Source organism: Ananas comosus, linkage group 9 (genome assembly GCF_001540865.1).
Source record: "Ananas comosus cultivar F153 linkage group 9, ASM154086v1, whole genome shotgun sequence".
In the NCBI taxonomy this organism is placed as follows: domain Eukaryota; kingdom Viridiplantae; phylum Streptophyta; class Magnoliopsida; order Poales; family Bromeliaceae; genus Ananas; species Ananas comosus.
Window position 1 is genome coordinate 1,775,840 of NC_033629.1, and position 22,039 is coordinate 1,797,878.

The window sequence follows — 22,039 nt, forward strand, 5'->3', positions numbered from 1 at the left end:
TTCCGCGGGTACCCGGGCGTGACAGTATGGCGAATTCTCCACTGAGTTAGATTTGGTGGAGGGAGCGAGGTCGGAGGTTTGGGACGAGGCTCGGGTCCCTTAAATGAAGACAATTACCCTGATTCGAGCCAGTGCGCGTCTTGCGAGTACCGACAAGATCTCAATTGTTACCAAGGCGCTAAACAAAAAGATGCGACAGCGAGAAAGGGGGGCGGTGCTGTTTCTGATTCTACACTAAAGAAAATCGTCCACAAGGGTCGTTGCTGTGCGGTGATCCTGAACGATGCTGAGGCGATGGGACTCGTTGGGTTCGCGAAGAAATGAGCACGTCGCGGACATGTACACAGGATAGTAGACACTTTTTGGCTTTTTTTGGGATGTGGTGTCTATTATGTTTTGTTGATTAGGGTCTGTAGTTGGAATGTTAGAGGGCTTAACGACCCTTCTAAACGTTTTGTGGTACGAGATGTAATCTCTACAATTCGAAATGCTGTCGTGTGCATTCAAGAATCTAGAGTTGGGACATCTCGGGGTCTTTCCTACGTAGTTTTGTTGGGTCCTTTCTTGACAAATGTGTTTTTGTTGAATCAAATGGCGCATCCGGAGGACTGATCACTTGTTGGAGCTCTCGCATCTTTTCCTGCAGTGAAGTGTTAGTGAGGCGCGATTCCATCACAGTCCACCTGACCCTAATCAACTATGGAACACGTTTCTTTGTTACGAATGTCAATGGACCAGCTTCTTGGGATGGCAAGGAGGATTTCTACACGGAGTTACGGCTGTTGAAGGACTACTGTAAAGGAAAATGGATTTCGTGTGGAGACTTTAACAGCACTAGGAGTCAGAAGGAGCGAAAGGGAAAGACTTGGAGCTCCAGAGCGACTGATTTGTTCAACACCCTCATTAAGGAGCTCGAGTTAATTGATCTTTCTATGGCCAACCAATCTTTTACTTGGTCTAACTTACAGAGCAACCCTACCCTTGCTAGACTCGATCGGTTCCTTGTATCGACTGAATGGGAGTTGGAATTTCCCCTTTCTAAGGTGGTCTGTCTTCCCAGATTTGTCTTGGACCACTGCCCCATACTCCTCTCAGTTGAGAAAAAGGTACCGAGGTCTAAGACAGGCTTTTGGTTTGAGGCAGCTTGGTTAAATCACGAAGACTTGGTTTCCAAACTGCCTAGTTGGTGGCAAGAGGGGTGTACGCAGAACTCGGCCATTCTTACGTTCACGGCAAAATTCAGACACTGCCGTAGAATAATTAAAGAGTGGTGTGCTACTGAATTCTATTGTATTACAGGAGTTTAGAAGAAACTTATGGAGGAAATCCAGGAAATCGACATACAGGAAAAAATGTGCCATATTTCACAGGGAATAGCCAATAAGAAGGAGGAACTTAAGGACCAACTACTCAGGGTATTTAAAGATGAGGAAGCATTGTGGGGAACCTGAGCAAAACAGCATTGGCTACGGGAGGGCGACAATAACACCAAATTCTTTCATGCTGTAGCCAATGGCCGGAGGAGAACAAACAGAATTGACGTGATCGAAGAGAGTGGGACGGTGTATCATTCTGAAGAGGATAAACAGAATGTCTTATTTCAAAATTTTAAAAAGCTTTACTCACCGGATGAGTTGGCTCCATCATCATTCGGGAACTGGAGTGAGCTTTTCAGGACGGCGCGGGTTAGCCCTACCGATCGTGTGCATTTAACGAGGCCTTTCACTCTTGATGAAGTTAAACAAGCAGTTTTTCAGCTTGGGAGTGATAAGGCGCCGGGACCGGATGGATTCCCGTTGTGCTTCTACCAAACATTACACCCTAAAGGGTGATATCTTGAACATTTTTCAAGAATTGTTCGAGGGGACGCTAGACACCAACCCTATTGATTATACTTACATTTGTTTAATTCCGAAGAAGGACGGAGCTAAACGGGCAGATGATTATCAACCTATAAGCCTGCTGAACGGAATTCAGAAGATCCTATCCAAGGTTTTAGCCAATCGATTGGAGATGGTTATGGGAGATCTGATATCCCCCACCCAATCGGCTTTCTTGAAGGGAAGAAATATCACTGATGCTTTCGCAACGGTTCGTGAGCTGATCGGCTGGGGGAGTAAGCAGGAAGCTGAGGGAGTCGGGGTAAAAGTAGATTTTGAGAAGGCATACGACAGAATTTACTGGCCGTTTCTTCTTCGCATTTTAGACTGGTAGGGCTTCGATGATAAATGGTGCAACTGGATCAAACTTTGTGTGTCCAACGCTAAGGTCGCTGTTTTAGTTAATGGCGTACCAACCAAGTGGATAAAGACAAAGAGGGGGGTTCGGCAAGGCGACCCACTCTCTCCCTTCATCTTTTTACTCGTAGCAGAGTGTCTGGCCTGACTGACAAAAGAGGCAATCTCCAACAATCTTATTAACGACATTGGCCATTCTGAGGCATCCAGGGTTTCCATTATCCAATTCGCCGATGACACTTTTTTCTTCTGTGTGGCCAAGAAGAGATGCATGCGAAATCTGAAATTTCTATGGCAACTTTTCGAGTGGGCATCCGGAATGAAGGTCAACAAGGAGAAATCGGAACTATACTATACTGGTCTGGTGGAAGGAAAAGCGAGTAGGCTGGCACACATACTAGGTTGTAAACTCGGTAACTTACCCACCAGATATTTAGGCCTGCCGTTGGCAACAAGACCCCCGTCCAAGGAGACTTGGAGGGAAATCATCCACAAGGTTCAACGTAGAATTGACGATTGGCAAGCAAAACTTCTATCACGAAGGGGTAGACTTATCCTAATAAACACCGTTCTCACTAATCTACCTCTTTATTTTCTTGCTGTGTTCAAGACACCCAAATGGGTTATCAAACGCATTGAGGCTCTGCATAGAGATTTCTTCTGGAGGGGAGGATCCACTTCACCCGGTAAGGGATGTCTTATTTCCTGGAAGAGCGTCTGCAGGAGCAAGAAAGAGGAGGCCTTGGTGTCCTTGATTTAATTTATACTATAATTTGAGATTGCTTTTGGTCATTCGTGTCATAATTTGCTACTCTTTTCATCTTTAACCTAAGAAAAACTCACATGTTATGGGTCTTTCTATATTTCTTTTTATGTTATTTCACCTACATCTACTAGATCTCATCCTAAGACGTAATTAACACATTGATCCCTCATTCTCCAACCAAATTAAGGTGTTACATGCCGATACCAAATTAAAAAGCTAATTTTTAAACACATTTTTTAGAACATTCGTTTCAAATCAGAAAAGATTATTTCAGGAACTAGGTGTACCACATCTTAATATAACTATCATGAGGGCTTAAAAAATAAAATCTAATTTATAAAATTTATTCTGTAATATTTTCTTTTCGTTATTTCCAAATTAAAATAAAACTTATCAATATACATATATAATACAAAAGGAATTTATATATAAAACCTACAAATTTTGAAAGTCCATTGCCTTGACAATAGATATTTTGAAAAATCCCCACCATATACAATTAATATAATTTGGTTCACAAGAAATATGTGTTCAAAATTTATAATTTCATATGAACAAATATATTTACTAAATTAATTTTAATTTTAAGATCTAACTAATAGAAATTTTAAAAATATGGTGAATAAAATAAATAAATACACCTGGTGTAACGATAATTATTGTACTTAAAAAAATTGTCTTTCTCAAAGATGATGATGGTTTTTAAAATTTCAAAACATATGCATGCATTGGTAGCGTTTGGTTCGAGTATAAGTAAGAACTAGCTATTACAGGGATGGGTACAAGTATGGGGATAAAAAAAATAGTGTTTGGATGAAAATTGAGTTATTTTCGGGGATAAGAAAAATAACGTGTGGATAGATAATATGGAATAAGAAAAATAGTCGATAGTTATATATAGAAAATGGAGGTGTTGGTGGGGATAGTTATATCCGGTTATTATAGGTAATCGAGAACTACTATTTTCAGATAAAAAATTAGCGTTTGGGTATAAAGGAGAGGTTATTCCGCCCCTTATCCCCAATCCAAACTGTGCGGGTGGAATAAGAACAAATTAAGCATTATCCTTGTACTATATATTAATCCAACTTAGTGGGCATAGTGACAAGCCACTACCTGCCAATCCAACTTTCACTAATCTAAAGAAAATAATGTCAATATTTTCATTTACGCGTACGATAGAGATGTGATAGTTATACATCTCAAAATGAGGTGTATAATATATACCATAGTTAGTTAATTCGGATTCGGCAAAAATTCGGTACGGGTATAATTCGGATAAAATTCGTCTTTTAATTTTTAAATTCGTTAAAAAATACGGCTAAAAAACGGATTCGGTAATTATTCGGATACGTGATTTATACGGGTATTATACGTTCATCAATTAAAAATTCGGGATCAAAAATTCGGCTATATTTTAAATATATAATAATTAATATACTATATATATTATTATTATAATTTTATAATATAAATTAAATATATTCATATATTAATAATAAATATATATTAATAATATATAAGATTTATATANCACTGTGGACCTCCCCTCATGCGGTCCACGAGGTGGAAATGGCCTCGTGGACCGCGTGCACCATCCATGTCTTATGAGCCCCGATTTTTTTCCTGTTCATCTTCTTTTTTTCTGCCGAGGCGAGACGGGATCCGCAGCGTTGCTCTCGGCACCGGCGAGGGCGGCGGAGGACGACGACGACGTGAGCGGCGACGAGACAGGATCCGCAGCCGTGGCCCTTGCTCCCGGCGCCGGCGAGGGCGGCGGAGGACGACGACGACGCGAGCGGCGACGACGCGACCCTCAGCCGATCGCCGATTTTTTGGGCGAATTATTCGCGAATCGCGAATAATTCGCGAATAATTATTTTTGAGGAAAAAATCGCGTTTTTTTTCTAATTTTTTGAAAAAATACGGTACGCCCCGTTTAATTCGTATTTTTAAAAGTACGCAAATTATTCGCGTATTAATCGCGAATTAACTAACTAGGATATATACCCACTTATTTAATGGATGAGACTACATATTTGAAGATTTTATGTGACAGGTGAAAAAAGCTCACTCATTAGATTAGAGAGGAATACAATATAAATTTCTTATGGAAGTATATGAGTAGTATTGCTCGTGAATAAAATGTGACTAGCTAATCGGATGATTTTTAAAATTTTAAAAATATATTTTTGTAATGATGTAGGATGAAAATTATATTCTTCTGTGATTTTCTAAATTTGACAATAAGTACAGCAGCATTTCCCTTGCACTTATATATTAATCCAACTTATTGGGAATAGTGACAAGCTACTACCTACAGCATCAAGTCATTTTACTTTTTCACACTCCTAAATCCTAGTTTTATTATCCTAATTAATAATCATTTAAACGATATTATTGATTTGCTACTTAATTAGGCCCCCCCCGTATTTTGATTGTACGGGAAATACGGCGACAGCTACGAGACGTGATGCATTCAGCCGGTTCCGAGCGGTCGCATAGTTGCTCGTCGCGATGCGACTTCGCTCATTTCCTGCAATATTATCCGGTGCACCCAGTGCATCCTAATATATATATATATATATATATATATAATTTGACTAGAAATAACTTCTCAATAGTAAATGGCATTTACTAACATCGAGTTGTTTTCATGAAGACTTACCAAATGACCGATTAGCGTCTCCGTTGAACTATACGATCTATACCACTTAAATTGTTTAGAATACAAATTTTCAAATCATTTCACATCATTCCTAAGATCAAAGGGTTCAAAATTTATATTTTAATAGGCAGATAAGAGACGTTTTCTTCGTTTAACCGTGAAAGATATCCAAAATCAATTGAATTTCTTTTAGAAAATTCTTTAAACTATTTAAAACAAGATCTATAACCTTGATCTTGATTAAATCCTATCATCATTATTTAAAGATATTCCATTTTCAACCATTCAATTTTCTTTCACTAAGATGTAACAGACAATACGGAAGTTGCATGACAATTTATTCTAGATAGTTTAAATGGTTTAGAATTATATTTAACGAGCAAGATGTAATTTAGAACTCTAATCCATCCAAAACAACTCGATAGTAAAATCTACCTTACATCGAAGTTAATTTAGCTCAACTCTATGGGCGTTTTCGTTAGAATCCGAGTCGAATCGATCGTAATCATAAATCAAGATAAGCTGGAATCGGGAATCGAATACTCATCTACTCTAATTAATGTTTGTTCAACACACTGAATCGAATATCGAAATAAATCATTCCCATTCAGTATTTGTGCAGTTTATATAAAAAACTAATCAATTAATATACTAGCATTACTTTATAATTAGTTAATTTAAATCACAATTAAAAATTAATATTAAAAATTATACTAAAATTTTGAAATTAATGTTCAAAATTTACACCTCTAATTTTTTTTTAAAAAAAATATAACTTGATTGAGTGATAATCAAAATATGAAACTAATATTTTAATTATCTTTCACATCAAACTTAAAATACAATTTAAAATTTAATTTAATCCAAAATTTAATTTAATTTATATAATTGAATAAAAACTTAAATATAAATTAAATTTATTTAAATTCAAATTCATAAGTTAGATTCGAATACTTATTAAATTTTAATTTTTAAATTAGGTTTAAATAAAATTTCAAAATTATATATTTAATTATTTAAATTTAACTCATATTTTATTAAAAAATTAAAAAAAATAAAATTTAATACCGAATAAATATTCATTTCCGTTTCGATCAACTTCAATCCGGCCTCCTCAGGCCGGAATTGAAAAATGAGTGATTGTGGGATCCAATTTCACTCGGAAATCGAATCCGGAAATGGGGGAACCCCTTTCCCGCGACAACAAACACCCACAAAAGGATTCACCATCATTCCGATTTCGATTCCAGGGTGAAAAAAAAACGAACACAAACACGCCATATAATATATTATATATATATATAATATATATATATTAAGCGGAATAAAATGGATATTGTTATACATACGTACGAATAAACATGGTGCATGTAATAATTTCTCTCGTCACATGCCACTGTTCACCACATGCCTTACGTACGTACAATTATTATCGGTACGTACAATTATTATCGTGTGAACTCTTCCCCAGTCCCCCCCTGTCCTCTCCACACGACCCGCGTGGGATCGACCTCTCCTCCCCCCCAACTCCAACAACCACCACCTCTTCCCTCACTATATATACTCCTCCTCCTCACCACCCTTCCCTCCCACACTCAAAAACCTATATATATATAACGTTCTAACCCTTCCTATATATTATATACATATTCATATACATACAACATCTGCATTTGTAACATTATAATCAACGTACACTAATACACACGCACATTGAATTAAAATATGGGTAGCCTCCACACCGACGTCGTGCTCGAAGCGAACAACAACAACGGTGCGTTCGGCGCAAACAACCCTCTGGAGCCGGAGGAGTTCCGGCGACAGGCGCACGTGATGGTGGACTTCCTGGCCGACTACTACCGCGACGTGGGGTCGTACCCGGTGCGCAGCCAGGTGGAGCCCGGGTACCTGAGCAAGGTCCTGCCCGGGTCGGCCCCCAACCAGCCGGAGTCGCTGGACGCCATCCTGCGGGACGTCCGCGAGCACATCGTCCCGGGGCTCACGCACTGGCAGAGCCCCAGCTACTTCGCCTACTTCCCCTCCAGCGGCAGCACCGCCGGGTTCCTCGGCGAGATGCTCAGCACGGGCTTCAACGTCGTCGGCTTCAACTGGATGTCGTCGCCCGCCGCCACCGAGCTCGAGAGCATCGTCATGGACTGGCTCGGCGGCATGCTCGCCCTCCCCAGGCCCTTCCTCTTCTCCGGCGGCGGCGGCGGGGTCCTGCAGGGCACCACCTGCGAGGCCATCCTCTGCACGCTCACCGCCGCCCGGGACCGGATGCTGGGCAGGGTCGGACGGGAGCACATCGGGAGGCTCGTCGTCTACGGCTCCGACCAGACCCACTGCGCGCTGCAGAAGGCGGCCCAGATCGCCGGCATCCACCCGGCGAACTTCCGCGCGGTGAAGACGCGCCGGGAGGACCACTTCGGGCTGTCGCCCGCGGAGCTGCGCAGGGCCGCGGACGCCGACGAGGCCGCGGGGCTGATCCCGCTGTTCCTGTGCGCGACGGTCGGGACGACGTCGTCGACGGCGGTGGACCCGCTCCCGGGGCTCTGCGCGGCGGCGGCGGAGAAGGGGATGTGGGTGCACGTCGACGCGGCCTACGCGGGGAGCGCGTGCATCTGCCCCGAGTTCCGGGGGTTCATCGACGGCGTGGAGGGCGCCGACTCGTTCAGCCTCAACGCGCACAAGTGGTTCTTCACGACCCTCGACTGCTGCTGCCTCTGGGTGAAGCGCCCCGACGCGCTGGTCCGAGCGCTGTCGACCAACCCCGAGTACCTGCGCAACAAGGCCACGGAGTCCAGGAGCGTCGTCGACTACAAGGACTGGCAGATCGCGCTGAGCCGCCGCTTCCGCGCGCTGAAGCTGTGGATGGTGCTGCGCAGCTACGGCGTCGCCAACCTCCGCAACTTCCTGCGCGGCCACGTCCGGATGGCCAAGGACTTCGAGGCCATGGTCGCCGCCGACGCCCGCTTCGAAGTCGTCGTGCCCAGGTACTTCGCGATGGTCTGCTTCCGCCTCCTCCTCCCCTCGCCCAACGCCGCCGGCGATGAGACGGCGGCGAACGAGCTCAACCGGAGGCTGCTGGAGGCGGCGAACGCGTCGGGGAGGGTGTACATGACGCACGCCGTCGTCGGAGGGGTCTACCTCATACGCTTCGCCGTCGGCGCCACGCTGACGGAGGAGTGGCACGTGCGGGCGGCGTGGAAGGTTGTGGTGGAGCACGCGGAGGAGCTGCTCAAGGAGCTCTGCGTATGAATGAATATATATGATGCGATCCATCCAACAATTAAGCCACGTGCATGCATGCACGCATTTCGCACACTTATGAATGAGCTTGGTAAATAATTTGTTGTTTTTCTTATTATTAATTAGTTATTATTTGCGCAGGTAATTTTGGGGTTGTGATCACATGTTGGTGGTTCGTTTGGGAGAGGGTGCATGAGAGTTCCAGGTTTTGAGATTTTTTCTTTTTTTTTTTCGATTGTGTGTGCCAAGCTAGTTGATGTCTACAGTTAATACATGATTCATTTATGTAATGAATTAAGTTATCAATCAAATATTCTGGATCATTTAGTAAGGTAAAAATAATTGCTATTTTTACAAGCAATTTCTACAATAATTTATAACATTTAAAATGTAGTGCCCTTAGACTTTATTCTGTAATTTTCTTTACTAATTAAATATGATCAGATAAGAAAATCATTTCAAGCCTTTTAGATGTTTGCTACAAATTTTATTATAACTAAGCCATTTAAATAGTTGTTCGGAATTTTATAGACGTTGCTTTGCACGAGAAAGTCTTTTCAATCACAATATTTCTCACACGCGCTACATAAAAACACAAACAACTTGTTTTTAAAATAAATTATTTTGATATAAAATTATTATACTATTATTGCTGATTACATTTTCTTCTATCTTATGTGTTGTAATGTGGAAGATTTTTGTGTTCCGGACACCTGCTGGTTTAACCTTTCATCTGAAATACTAACCACTCTAAAACAATGCTAATTTGGGGCCGTTGGCCTAATTGAGAAGCGTATTCAACATTAATTATTAATTAATTCATATGATATGCCTTTTCTGGAAAGATGTGTATATTAATTTTGAATTCTCTCGATCATTAGATAAATAATATTAAAAAGTTATAGAATTTAATTTTTTATTGATATTGAAGCCCTGTCACCAAAAATATATAATGAGTCCCCTCGCAAGCACCCATCACTTAGCACCAATAATACATTCGTTATCGACCGTTTCTAGCGCAAGTAGCAAAAAGTCTTGGTGGTTTGTACTCGAGATCCAAGTTCGAATTCTAGTTGATTCACATTTTCAATTAAATTTATTTTTAAATAAAATAAACGAAGCGAGTAGCATGCTATCTTTCTCTCAAAATAATAATAATAATAATACATTCGTTGGATCTGTTCCATTGGCCCCAAATATTATATTACGTTTATTACTAGAATTACTTCTAGTAATAATTAACTAGCCTTACATACTTGTGCTGTGTAAATGGATTATTCATCCAATGTGGATCTAAATTGGGGTGTCACATTAATATTTCCAAATTACCCTAAACTAAGATGTGTTAGCTATATATAGGTTGAACCACTGCGAAGTAGTAGTCATCTTACAATGTGATACTTAACTAGAAACCGAAAAGAGTAGGGATCGATGCAAATATGGTAGATCTGAGAGTGAGCCCACCTCCTGCCCTACCAATATTGAATCTGCTCCTACCAATATTGAATCTGCTCGAATCTGCCCGCATCCCGCTCCGCCTCTATAACGGCGTGAAATATAGAGTTCGACTACGTACTATCCTTTTAAGAAGATAGAAATTTTTATCCTATCAGACCATTTTGGATGATCGAGACTTCAAATTGATAATCGGCATCATTTAAATTGATCTATACTATTAGAAATATTTAGAAACTGAATTTTATAATTTTTAAAAATTATTATCAAGTCCATCGAATAATCAAAAAATAAACGGTCAAAAATAGATCATCTTCTGAAAATAGAGGTTAGCCTTTCTTAATTTAAGATCGGAGTTATTAAACATTATCTAAATAGTATAAAGACTTTCTATCAAAAATTTTATTGGTTTAGATTACTCAACATCGTTAAACAAACAAACGACTCATATAGGTCGTCAAGAACTATCAATTTTTCAATCCATTGATCACATATATAAATAAATTTTAAAATTTATAAAATTTAGTTCTTAGATAATTCAAAAATACTAGATCAACTTCAACGGTCCCATCATCGATTTAGAATTTTGTCATAAAGAACGTTTTGATAGGACAGATGTCCCTATCCTCCTAAAAGGATGACAGCTGGGTTCTGAAATATTTGTCTCATAATCCATCCCGACTAAAGTTCGACTTCTAGCCAGCTCCTCGAAATCACTCAGCCAACCAAAAATTTTATTTATTTTTTAAATATAAATAAAATAAATTAAAATAAAATTTAAAGATAACAAATTAAATTATCATGGAAACAACTCTCTCTTAAATCAAATATATTTTAAAATGAATTAACATTTAAAACTTAAATAATATTTATAAAGTTAAAATTATTTTATAAATTAAATAATATTTATAAAATATTATTTAATTTATTGGTGCCCATTTACATTCTCATTTGGAACGGATCGGGCGAGAGCTCCGCCAGCCAGAATCCATTTGCGACCCTACTGAAAAGAATCCATAGTTAAATTATTAGAGTGCAAAATTTTGATTTCGATTTCCGGTTTCGGATTCAGGTTACAACGCCAAATTTTGCCTTACCACGTTAATATACTCGGATCCCTTTTACTAACCTATCTTAATTTGTGATTAGGCCTGCTACTTCCTGAGTTGGGTTCTAAAGTTGGTTAAGGCAGAATTGGTTCTCGGTTTCAAATCCTAAGTTTTACGTATAAGTCTATGTTTTGGATTGTGAAGAGATTGCGTTACGTGATGTGCGAAAGCGTAATAAAAAAAAATATATTCTGTTTGTTTTCGTACGTGATATCACTTTTTGCATGTCGCAATAAATCAGTAAAATAGGTTTCAATATAAAAATTCAATAATCAAATATGGTATGCGGGCCCAATCCAAAATGAATTTGACTATTTTATGGGCCGGCTTCTGGATAATGGGCCATAATGGCCCATTTGTACCTGTACCCAAAGATTAATTAATCTTAATTATAACAAAACAAAAATCCAAATTAACGATTAAATCTCGCATACACCGCGCAATCGGAGGACTAAATTTATATATGAGCAATACTACTAGTACAACCTAAAGTGAGAATACATTTTGCACCCTTTTTATCCAAGGGCCGTCATTTTCTATTTATCACATCAAATTTTTTTTTACTAAAATATATTTTAGTTTTTTTTTAATCTTAGGGGCTGTTTGGTTGTACGCATTTGCAACTGCAGTGCAGTTGCAAATGCGTGCAGCCACAATTCCTTTGTTTGGTTTAGTGTAGTTGAGTTCAATTGCTGCAGTTCCAACTGCACAAGAAGGTCCAAATGCTGCAGTTGGAACTACATCCAAATTGGTCGTAGTTCCAACTGCAGCAGTTGGTGAGGGATAGGATCACCCACAAATTAACAATAATAAATAAATAAATAAATAGCTAAATAAATAAATAATATATGTATATAGGTAAATAAAAATACTTATAAATAAACTCATACTAATAAAATTTTTTAGACAATACAAGCTTTGTGCAAAAAATTAATTTTTTTAAATTTATTTTATTTAAAATATAAATATAGTTTTTTTAAAAAAATTTTATAGAATGTGATCGTGTATGTTAATTTAATAAGTTTTAATTAATTATAATTATTAAATTTGATAAAAAAAATGAGAGAATCGTTTAAATTTTTAAAGTTTGATTTACATATTAAAATTAAATAAATTAAAAATTTTAAATGTGTCGATTAATAAGTTGAAGAATTATTGAAAAATATAAAAATATTATATATATCTACTTATTTATTTATAAATAGTAAATTTAAATAATTAATAAATTTATACAATTATTTTATGTTTAGTCACCACTCTATCTGAAGAAGTGACAAAATTCATAAATACAACTATCAGCTTCATATTACCAAACAGAAGAAATGTAACTGCAGCAGTTGCAATTGCGTAAAACCAAACAGACTAGGTATAGTTACAACTGCAGCATTTGCAATTGCATGTATTTTCAACTACACTGTTTCTGTAACTACATCCAACCAAACGGCCCCTTAGGGTGGGAGTGTAAGATATACACCTTCCTCTGGAATGTACAAATGAAATTTTTCTTTACACATATATATCTCTGCAAAAGTTTGTTGGAATATTTATAATAGTTTAGAGATTAGAAGAACTAATATGCAATATTCTAATTTTGCAGGGTTATATTTTTAATTCTCTATCTATATATACACTTATTTATATCTGTATGCATTCTTTGCATTTAACCCTTAAAGCCACGCTTTGCGTCGTCGGCGTTCTTAATTAGTTCAATTGTGAGGATCATCAACAAAGGTAAATAATAATAATAATAATAATAAAAACTCTATGCATATTTTGTGGTTTCCTTTATTTGATGTAGAGATGTTTTTTGCATATATAATTGTAAAAACCTAGCTTTGAATTCTAGGATCTTAGCTCTTTTGTTTTTTTGTTTTTCTTTTTTTTTCAATGGATCATTTCCTATCGGTTTGATCTTTTCAATCTAGATTTCTTTTTCTCACGTCTTTCATGTCTGGCGTATATTTATATCTATTATTTTGTTGATTGTTTCTTTTTCTCTCCTACAAGTGCACGTGGTATGATTTATTTGATCTTCATCATACACATGACGTCAAGATCAGTCGTGTAGTAGGTAATTAAATTTTTAAAAATTGAATGATGTAGACACTTGGCATACCATCTCTTTTATATTTTCCAAATGCTTAAACTGATAGATTATTAGTCGAAATTACGATTTCACTGTAAACAAAGATAGTATTTAGATCAAGTCAAAGTAAGGATTCTATTCCCTGAAGGATCTTTTCACGTACAAATGTTCTATCGCATGATTTTCTGCATTTTTAATATGTTTCTATTTACGATTTAAATTCAAATTAGTGTTTGCGCTATTTGTCGATAAAAGAGGAAACATTTGTCTCATGATTCTATTGTAGCATGTATTAGGATTTGGATTCAAATAACAGTTCGAACTTATGTTATTCGACGAATTCGTAATCCACATCGTAAATCAAATCATTTTTAGCAAATGAGAGTGATAGGTAAAGCCTAAATGCTCATTTACGGATTCTGAATCATTCTAACTTTTACGAATCGCCTCTTTCATATATAGATTACTTCTAAGACAAGTTAAATTTCGTAAGCCTCATTTCGACAGTAAGACGAAGTATTGCCATACAATCTTGCGAGGCTCCGACAATGAATCTGAGTTTGTTTCCGCTGACTTTTTCTGTCAGTTTACAACAATGTTTGCTAAGTTTTTCACTCCCTGATGAGTTTTAGTTCTTTTAAAAGATCTTTGTTGTAAATATTAAGGAAGTATACTCTCAAACAACATTGTGCTACATCAATTTTTGCATTGTAGAGATATGAATGAATCATAGCACACCAATTCATCGAAGAATAGATATAACATGAACTCATTTTATACCAACAATTGTAATTTATGTTTCTTCCAGGATGTCGAGCATTACTCTCTCGACGGCTATTTTCACTCCGAAAGGCGGCATCAAATCGCAAAGCCTCTCTATTCTGCCAAGCATTTCTACCTCCATTGGCTTCAAAAGTGCTTTTCCAGAAGCACTTCTCTTAAAATCATCTAAATGCTTCAGGACAACTATGATGGCCACCTACAAAGTGAAGCTGATCGATCCGAAAGGGCAGGAGCAGGTGTTCGACGCCCCAGACGATGCCTACATTCTCGACTCGGCTGAAATGGCCGGCGCCGACATGCCGTTCTCGTGTCGCGCTGGCACGTGCTCTACCTGCGCGGGGCGGATCGATTCGGGCAAGGTGGACCAGTCGGAAGGGTCGTTCCTCGACGACTCGCACAAGGAGAAAGGATATGTTCTCACCTGCATCTCCTACCCGAGATCGGATTGCGTGATTCGCACTCACAAGGAGAGTGAGCTCTTCTAAGTTCTACTGCTACTGTTGCTTTGAATTCATTCGGAGCTAACTTAGTCTCTTATTTTGAAGTTTCCTGCAGCATTTTTTGTTGATTGTGTAGTGATTTTTCTCCTGGAAATGGTTATGGCAATTGGATGAATAATAGTATGTGCAGTTCCAAGTGCACATACATGCATGTAGGTTGAATTAAACCCTACTCTTTTCTAATAAGCCATTTAACTTTGCTGATCCATTTCAACTGTTATATAATGTTTATTTTTTGCTGGTTTATTTTTCCCTTGTTGTTAGATACTACTTTTTCTTAGGGAAATTTTAGGTACTACTTGGTCATGGTGGAGTTGTTGAGAAATATTTGTATTTTACAGTGTTTCAAAGTAGTATAACAATTTCAATCTCTGAAATTTGTTCTGTATAACAATTAAGTAATTTGTCAAGCTATATATTTTGCTTAACATTAATGTTAACATGGCTTCTTTTATTAAACTTCATATGTTACCTCAAGTTAATTTTTATGTTAAAAAGAGGAAAGTTAGACAATAATTATAACATTATGTTATATAGTGAAAAATTTTGATTTGCTCATGAAATATAAATGGAAAGTGAAAAATTATGTTATACCAAACTATTAATAGTATAGTAGTCTCGTTATATATACATATAGTATAGACAACTTTTTATTTTTTTTCAGATGTATAGCTCATAGAATATAAATAGGTGCCATTGTTTTTTAACACAAATTACAAATAAGAATTTAAAAGCCATAAAAAAGAATTATAGTGATAGAAACACATAAATTGATGCATCTGGTGAACATGTTGCATATATAAAGTATGTTTGTTATGATTTATTTATTTATTATTACGGTGACGAATGTAGTGAAATTACACTACAACAGAATTAGGTTACAGGGACACATGTTTGGGACACTTTTGAGTAAGTGTCCCATTTATCCTAAAACTTAAAAAATCATCTACTAATGCCTTAATATAAGGCCCAATCCAACCAAAAATAAAAGATTACTCTACTCAACCCACCACACCCAGTCCATTTGGCCCGATTACAAACAGAAAAAAAAAGAAAAGAAAAATCAATTATCATCTTTTCTTCTCTTTTCACTCAATCCACTAAAATTTTAGACGAAGAGCCTTTCCTGTCGTCCTCCTCCGCCACCGCAGCCAACGAGATAGAGTTTTGGCGGTTGCTAAATGCTTAAATAAGTGTTGGTAAATTAGCAGCACTCTTTTAGATTATAGCGACACTCTTTAACTGTCACTATATACCTAGCGACCCCACATATAGCAACACTTTTAAAAAGTGTCGGTAATTTTAGCTAGCAGCACTTTTTTGACATGTACCGACATTTAAAAGTGTCGCTATAGACCGTTTTTGTTGTAGTGTTATGATCTTTCTGGTACAAGCATAGTTAGTTAATTCGGATTCGGCAAAAATTCGGTACGGGTATAATACGTATAAAATTTATTTTCTAATTTTTAAATTCGTTGAAAAATTCGGCTTAAAAAACAGATTTGGTGTAAAATATAAAATATAAAATATAAAATATAAGATAATATATATTTAAAAATAAAATTATAATTTTTTTATTCATATTTTCAATTATTCAGTAATAATTTGCGAATTATTCGTGAATTATTCGGCTAGATTAAAAATTCGCGAATAATTCTCCTTCTTTGAAAAAAATTCGTAAACGGACCGTTTAATTCAAATTTTCAATAATTCACGAATAATTTACGAATAATTCGCGAATTAACTAACTAGGGTTACAAGTAGCACAACTGAAAAGCAACTCTGAGATTAATTGACATGCTTGGAATCTGTTTGCTAATTGTTTTGTCCTTCACAAACCAAAAAGAACAAGTTTCTGAGTGATAGCTTATGCATTATATGAGATTTTTTTCCATCTTTTATTTTTTTATTTTTTGTAACTGCAAACTAAAAGTTTGATTTCAGCTTTTCAGAAGGTTTTGATAATCATAATTTAGTATGTGTCATCTATAGAGCGATCTATTTTATTCCAAAAAATTAACTTGATGATTGAATGGGGTCGTCTTTTTTAGCATTTAATCATACTTCTTATCTATCAAAGACTATGATTTGTTTTACTACACAAAACCGATATGCGGAATAAAATATTCATGTGTATAGATAGGGCCTTAATTCTTGATATTATCTTGTACAATATATATCAGAGTTAGGGCAAAATATAAGTCTTTGGTAGATAAGAAGTATTCATGTGTATAGATAGGGCCTTAATTCTTGATATTATCTTGTACAATATATATCAGAGTTAGGGCAAAATATAAGTCTTTGGTGTAACATACTTATTGTCCGAGTTAAAGCAAAATTGTTATATAATTTCAAACTGATCTGAATAACACACTTCAAAATTGGGTTTGATCTTCAAAATTTTAAAATCATACATAGATTCAAATCTGTGACCTTATGGCACTACAACAGAATTAGATTATAGGGACACATGTTTGGGACACTTTTGAGTAAGTGTCTCATTTATGCTAAAACTTAAAAACACATATACTAATGCCTAAATATAAAGCCCAATCCAACCAAAAATAAAAGATTACTCTACTCAACCCACCACATCCAGTCCATTTAGCCCGATTACAAACAGAAAAGAAAAAAAAAAAAGAAAAATCAATTACCATCTTTTCTTCTCTCTTCACTCAATCCACTGAAATTCTAGACGAAGAGCCTTTACTGTCGTCCTCCTCCGCCACCGCAGCCAACGAGATAGAGTTTCGGCGGTTGCTAAATGCTTAAATAAGTGTTGGTAAATTAGCAGCACACTTTTAGGTTATAGCGACACTCTTTAACTGTCACTATATACCTAGCGACCCCACATATAGCAACACTTTTTAAAAGTGTCGGTAATTTTAGCTAGCAGCACTTTTTTGACATGTACCTATATTTAAAAGTGTCGCTATAGACCGTTTTTGTTGTAGTGTGGGAGGTACTGAGACATCTAATAACTATGACACTAATGCCTTAATTAGTGACTACTATTATGTTTTTCCCTTTTTTTATTTTATTTTTTTTCTTTATCTTGTGTTTCAAAACCTACACAAAGACCTCGACAAGAATATATTCTATACTGAGGGATTGTCTCTTGGTCTGGTGTTAGGCTCACATGGAAAGCATCCACCACTTTTTTATTTTATTTTATTTTATTAAATTTTTGAGGGGGATAAAAATCTATGGATTTTTCCTCTTCAATTATTCATTTTCGATTGAAATCCTTTCATCGTCTAATTTTTATGATTTGTATTTTTATACTTAAGTAAGTTAAAATTTTGACTAAATTTAATTACTAATTTCACTATTTATTAATTAATATATTAAATTATTAATTGAATTATTAATTGATTTAGTTTTATTTTTTCAAAAGTGATTAAGTTAGTTATTAAATTTGATGAGATTCTTAAATTTTTTTGACTAAGCGTACAGTGTACCAATATCATTTCTCTCTACACCTTATAAAACTTAAATAATTGCAATAAATTAAAATTGCATGCACGAGTGAGATTAATTCTTATAACTCGTGTGAACCCTCACTTAGTCAAACCACACATTCCTCAGTTTAAAAAACACCACTTGGAAGTAAAAAAAGAAAAAAGAAAAGCAAATGACCATTTCACATTCGATTTTTTTTTTTTCAAAAAGTCAAATTGACCAAGCTGTTCTTGCCCAACAGGTGTTTGAAAAATGGGTTAATTGCACGCAGCTCTCTGTAAACATATCGAATAGTAGATATATTCCTACAAAGTTCATATTTTTTATATTTATCCATATAAAAGTTCTAACATTTTAAAATATATAACTGCTGTTAGGATTCGTTATAAAACTATAATTAACCATATAATCTCGATTAGTAAATGATGTAAATTGACTTTTTTATCCCTCTTATATTATTTGTGATGGGGTAGAAAGAAAGAACATGGCCGTCGAAAATTTTTGGAGGATATTTCTTCATAATTCTAACAATTGAAACTTCTGAAGAGATATATTTGTAATGACAAAATTGTCATTTTACTTATCTTTTATTAAAAAATAAATAATACTCTAACAGTAACAAATCAAGAAAACAAATATGAATATTACTAGATTTTTATAGAAATAAATATGAAATATTGAATTTATAAGATATCTTTGTCATTCGATATATATGTTTACGGGCAGCTGCACGAAATTAATACTTGAAAAATTATCTAAATAGTAAACTATGTAGACAGAGTCATTTCCTCTTAAAATTACGATTGTGCCCTCTAAGTTTAACGGGTCAGTAGGGAACTCGCCCGAGTCCAAATGGAGCAGGTTAATTTCGAGCCACTTATATTAAACCACCTCCCCCAAATCCAATTAAGACACTCGAGTCATCTTGTTTGTTTTGATTGTATCTTCAATTTGGTGCATTAATTAATTGTACTAGGCGCACAAGTGCTTAACTGGTCCAGTCGACGGAGCTATTGAGGGGCCCACAGTGGTCACGGCCCTTTCTAAATTTTTTAAAATTATATAAAAGTTCTTTATAATAAAAATTAAAATATTATAAATTTTAATTTTAAGGGGCCAAATTAAATTTTTTAATAAAATTTGTGTCTTAGTTTTTTTTCGAATTTTTTGGTGCTTTCCTTTCAACTCTTACAGTCTTGTTTCTTTTTGAGCATCTAACAAATTTTTTTTCTTATTATCCGAGGTTGAATTTTTTTTTCTATCAAATTTAAATTTTGGCCCCCCGAATTTTAATTTCTGGCTTCGTTCCTGGGTCCAGTTGATTCCTTGGGAAGAGGTTAGAAGTGGTGCGGTTCGAGTTGCAGGTGCGAGAGACTCTGGATTTCTCCTAATAAAAAAAAAAAAAAATGGAGAAATTGAAAATGTACTGGCCATGAATTGATTTTTTTTTATGTAATAACTAAATAGGAGCAAGAACAAAAAAAAAAAAAANAAAAAAAAAAAAAAAAAAAAAAAAGTGACGCGGTGATAATTTAAAAACAAATGGAGCTTAAAGATAGTTCATTTTGTTACCTATCAAATTAATCTGATGAAAAATAAAATTATATCAGAGTGTGAATCTGAATAAGAGAGTTTATTCAATGTTGAACATATATACTATTATAAATGAAAATCCGAAGAATTTGATTTTGGGTATAAGTTTTGTATGTATCTAACCAGATTCATATAAATCTTAAAACGCGGTAACAATTAAAGCCCTTTGTATCTCTACTCAAAATAATATATACCACACATAACACTCAATAAATTCCACACGGGCTTACCAATTCTCTCGCCAAAAAAATACAAGTCAACTCGTATAGATTGAAGCCAAGTCATGGGCTGTGACTTTGACTTTGACTTGTTCTCTCTCTCTCTCCACCACCACTCACCTATACGGCTATACTCCCATTTCCATTTCCATGTACATAAAAATATAACCAACCACATCCTTAATCCCTTGGCAAAATAAGCTGTACACAATTTAATCACCTCCAACAATTGATGGCTGTGAGTTATAGCTCAGAAGCCATCCACCACCACCTCTACTTCCCCTCGGGCGACCGTCGCTCGCATCTCCGGCGGCCCTGCGCCTCGTTTCGACCCCTTACTGCAGTCGTCGCAGCCACCGCAGCCGCCAAAGTCGGGCTGTCGCGGGCCGGAGACTATCAACCAATCTCAACTGCTAACACTCAGAACTACTTATCTGACATTCTCAATCTGAACATCAAGCAGTTCGACCTCACTGGCAACTGCTGTGACTTCCCCGATGACGACGACAATTGGTCGCGGCTCCTCGACCCCCTCGACCCGTCCCTCCGTGGCGAGATCATCAAATACGGCGAGCTCGCGCAGGCGACGTACGACGCGTTCGACTGCGACCCCGAGTCGGAGAACTGCGGCAACTGCATGTTCGACGGCAGCCGCTTCTTCGACGAGCTCGGCCTTGGCCACCACAGCTACGCTGTCACGCGCTACCTCTATGCCACGTCCCATGCCGACCTGCCCCCGTGGCTGCCCCGCTGGCTCCGGCGCTCGCTCCACGCCGACGCATGGAGCCGCGACTCCAACTGGATGGGCTTCGTCGCCGTGGGCCCCTGCCGCCCCCGCCGCCACCGCGACATAGTCGTTGCGTGGCGCGGCACCATCGTTCCCGCCGAGTGGTTTGAGGACTTGCACCGCAACCTTGAGCCGCTGCACCCAGCATCGGTGGCGTCGGCGGCGCACGCCGGTGCCGCCGCCAGGGTGGAGCGCGGATTCCAAAGCATGTACACGTCCAGGAGCCATGCCACGCCGCACAATCAGCTGAGCGCGTCGGAGCAGGTCATGCGAGAGATCCGACGTGCGGTGAACTACTTCAAGTCGAAGGGAGAGGAGGTCATGCTGACCGTCACCGGCCACAGCCTCGGCGGCGCCCTGGCGCTGCTGAACGCGCACGAGGCGGCATCGGCGATCCCCGACGTCCCCGTGCGCGTCATATCCTTCGGCTCCCCGCGCGTCGGCAACGAGGCCTTCGGCACGGAGCTCCGAAAGCTGAACGTGAAAATTCTCCGCGTCGTGATCAAGCAGGACTTGGTCCCGAAGCTCCCCGGGATCATCATGAACGAGAGGATGAGACGGTGGGAGGCGGCGGCGGGGGCGCTGGAGTGGGCGTACGCGCACGTCGGGCACGAGCTCAAGCTCGACGTGGCGGCGTCGCCGTACCTGAAGCGTGACGTCGACTTCGCCGGGTACCACGGCCTCGAGACCTACCTGCACCTGGTGGACGGATACGTCGGGTCGAATTCAGGGTTCAGACGGGGGGCGAGGAGGAACCTGGCGCTGGTGAACAAAGCAGGGGCGATGCTGCGGAGGGAGCTCGGGGTCCCAGCATGCTGGTATCGGCCGGCGGCGGCTGCAGCCGCAGTTTCCGTGGCAATCAACAGCTATGAGAAAGGGGTAGTGAAAGATGTAGAGGCTTTGTGTGGAGAAGATGAGATTGTTAATAATCCAAGAAGAGTTGATAGATGATTAGCCCAAATTGGTTTTGTACATTCTGTAACTATCATTCAATTGTAATTAAAAGATTGGCATTCAGGGTTAAGAGCAAAGATTGATGATTGATCCTTCGATAATATTCGATAATATGGTATCGGAGCTAATTCTAATTCTAAATTTCCTCAATTTTACCAAGTCATGAGTTTAA

General features: G+C 37.9%; 3 protein-coding genes across 4 annotated transcripts; all 3 read left to right on the forward strand.

Moving 5' to 3' along the window:
• On the forward strand, positions 7,340-9,168 carry LOC109715707 (tyrosine/DOPA decarboxylase 2-like). The gene has a single exon (XM_020240839.1). The coding sequence runs from the start codon at positions 7,397-7,399 to the stop codon at positions 8,927-8,929; it is 1,533 nt and encodes a 510-aa protein (XP_020096428.1). The 5' UTR covers positions 7,340-7,396; the 3' UTR covers positions 8,930-9,168.
• On the forward strand, positions 13,151-15,061 carry LOC109715745 (ferredoxin-3, chloroplastic-like). 2 transcript variants are annotated; one of them, XM_020240888.1, is made up of 2 exons: positions 13,151-13,215; positions 14,379-15,061. In XM_020240888.1, the coding sequence occupies exon 2, from the start codon at positions 14,380-14,382 to the stop codon at positions 14,836-14,838; it is 459 nt and encodes a 152-aa protein (XP_020096477.1). In that variant the 5' UTR covers positions 13,151-13,215; position 14,379; the 3' UTR covers positions 14,839-15,061. The 2 variants fall into 2 exon arrangements, with proteins under 2 accessions (XP_020096477.1, XP_020096478.1); XM_020240889.1 differs by having other exon boundaries at positions 14,532-15,061.
• Positions 20,359-21,906, forward strand: LOC109715381 (phospholipase A1-Igamma1, chloroplastic-like). Its single transcript, XM_020240358.1, has one exon. It carries the CDS (start codon positions 20,359-20,361, stop codon positions 21,862-21,864), a length of 1,506 nt encoding a protein of 501 aa, XP_020095947.1. The 3' UTR covers positions 21,865-21,906.

Coding starts and splice junctions, on each gene's coding strand:
- LOC109715707 (XM_020240839.1), top strand. CDS start 7,397: ATGGGTAGCCTCCACACCGACGTCGTGCTCGAAGCGAACAACAACAAC.
- LOC109715745 (XM_020240888.1), top strand. CDS start 14,380: ATGTCGAGCATTACTCTCTCGACGGCTATTTTCACTCCGAAAGGCGGC.
- LOC109715381 (XM_020240358.1), top strand. CDS start 20,359: ATGGCTGTGAGTTATAGCTCAGAAGCCATCCACCACCACCTCTACTTC.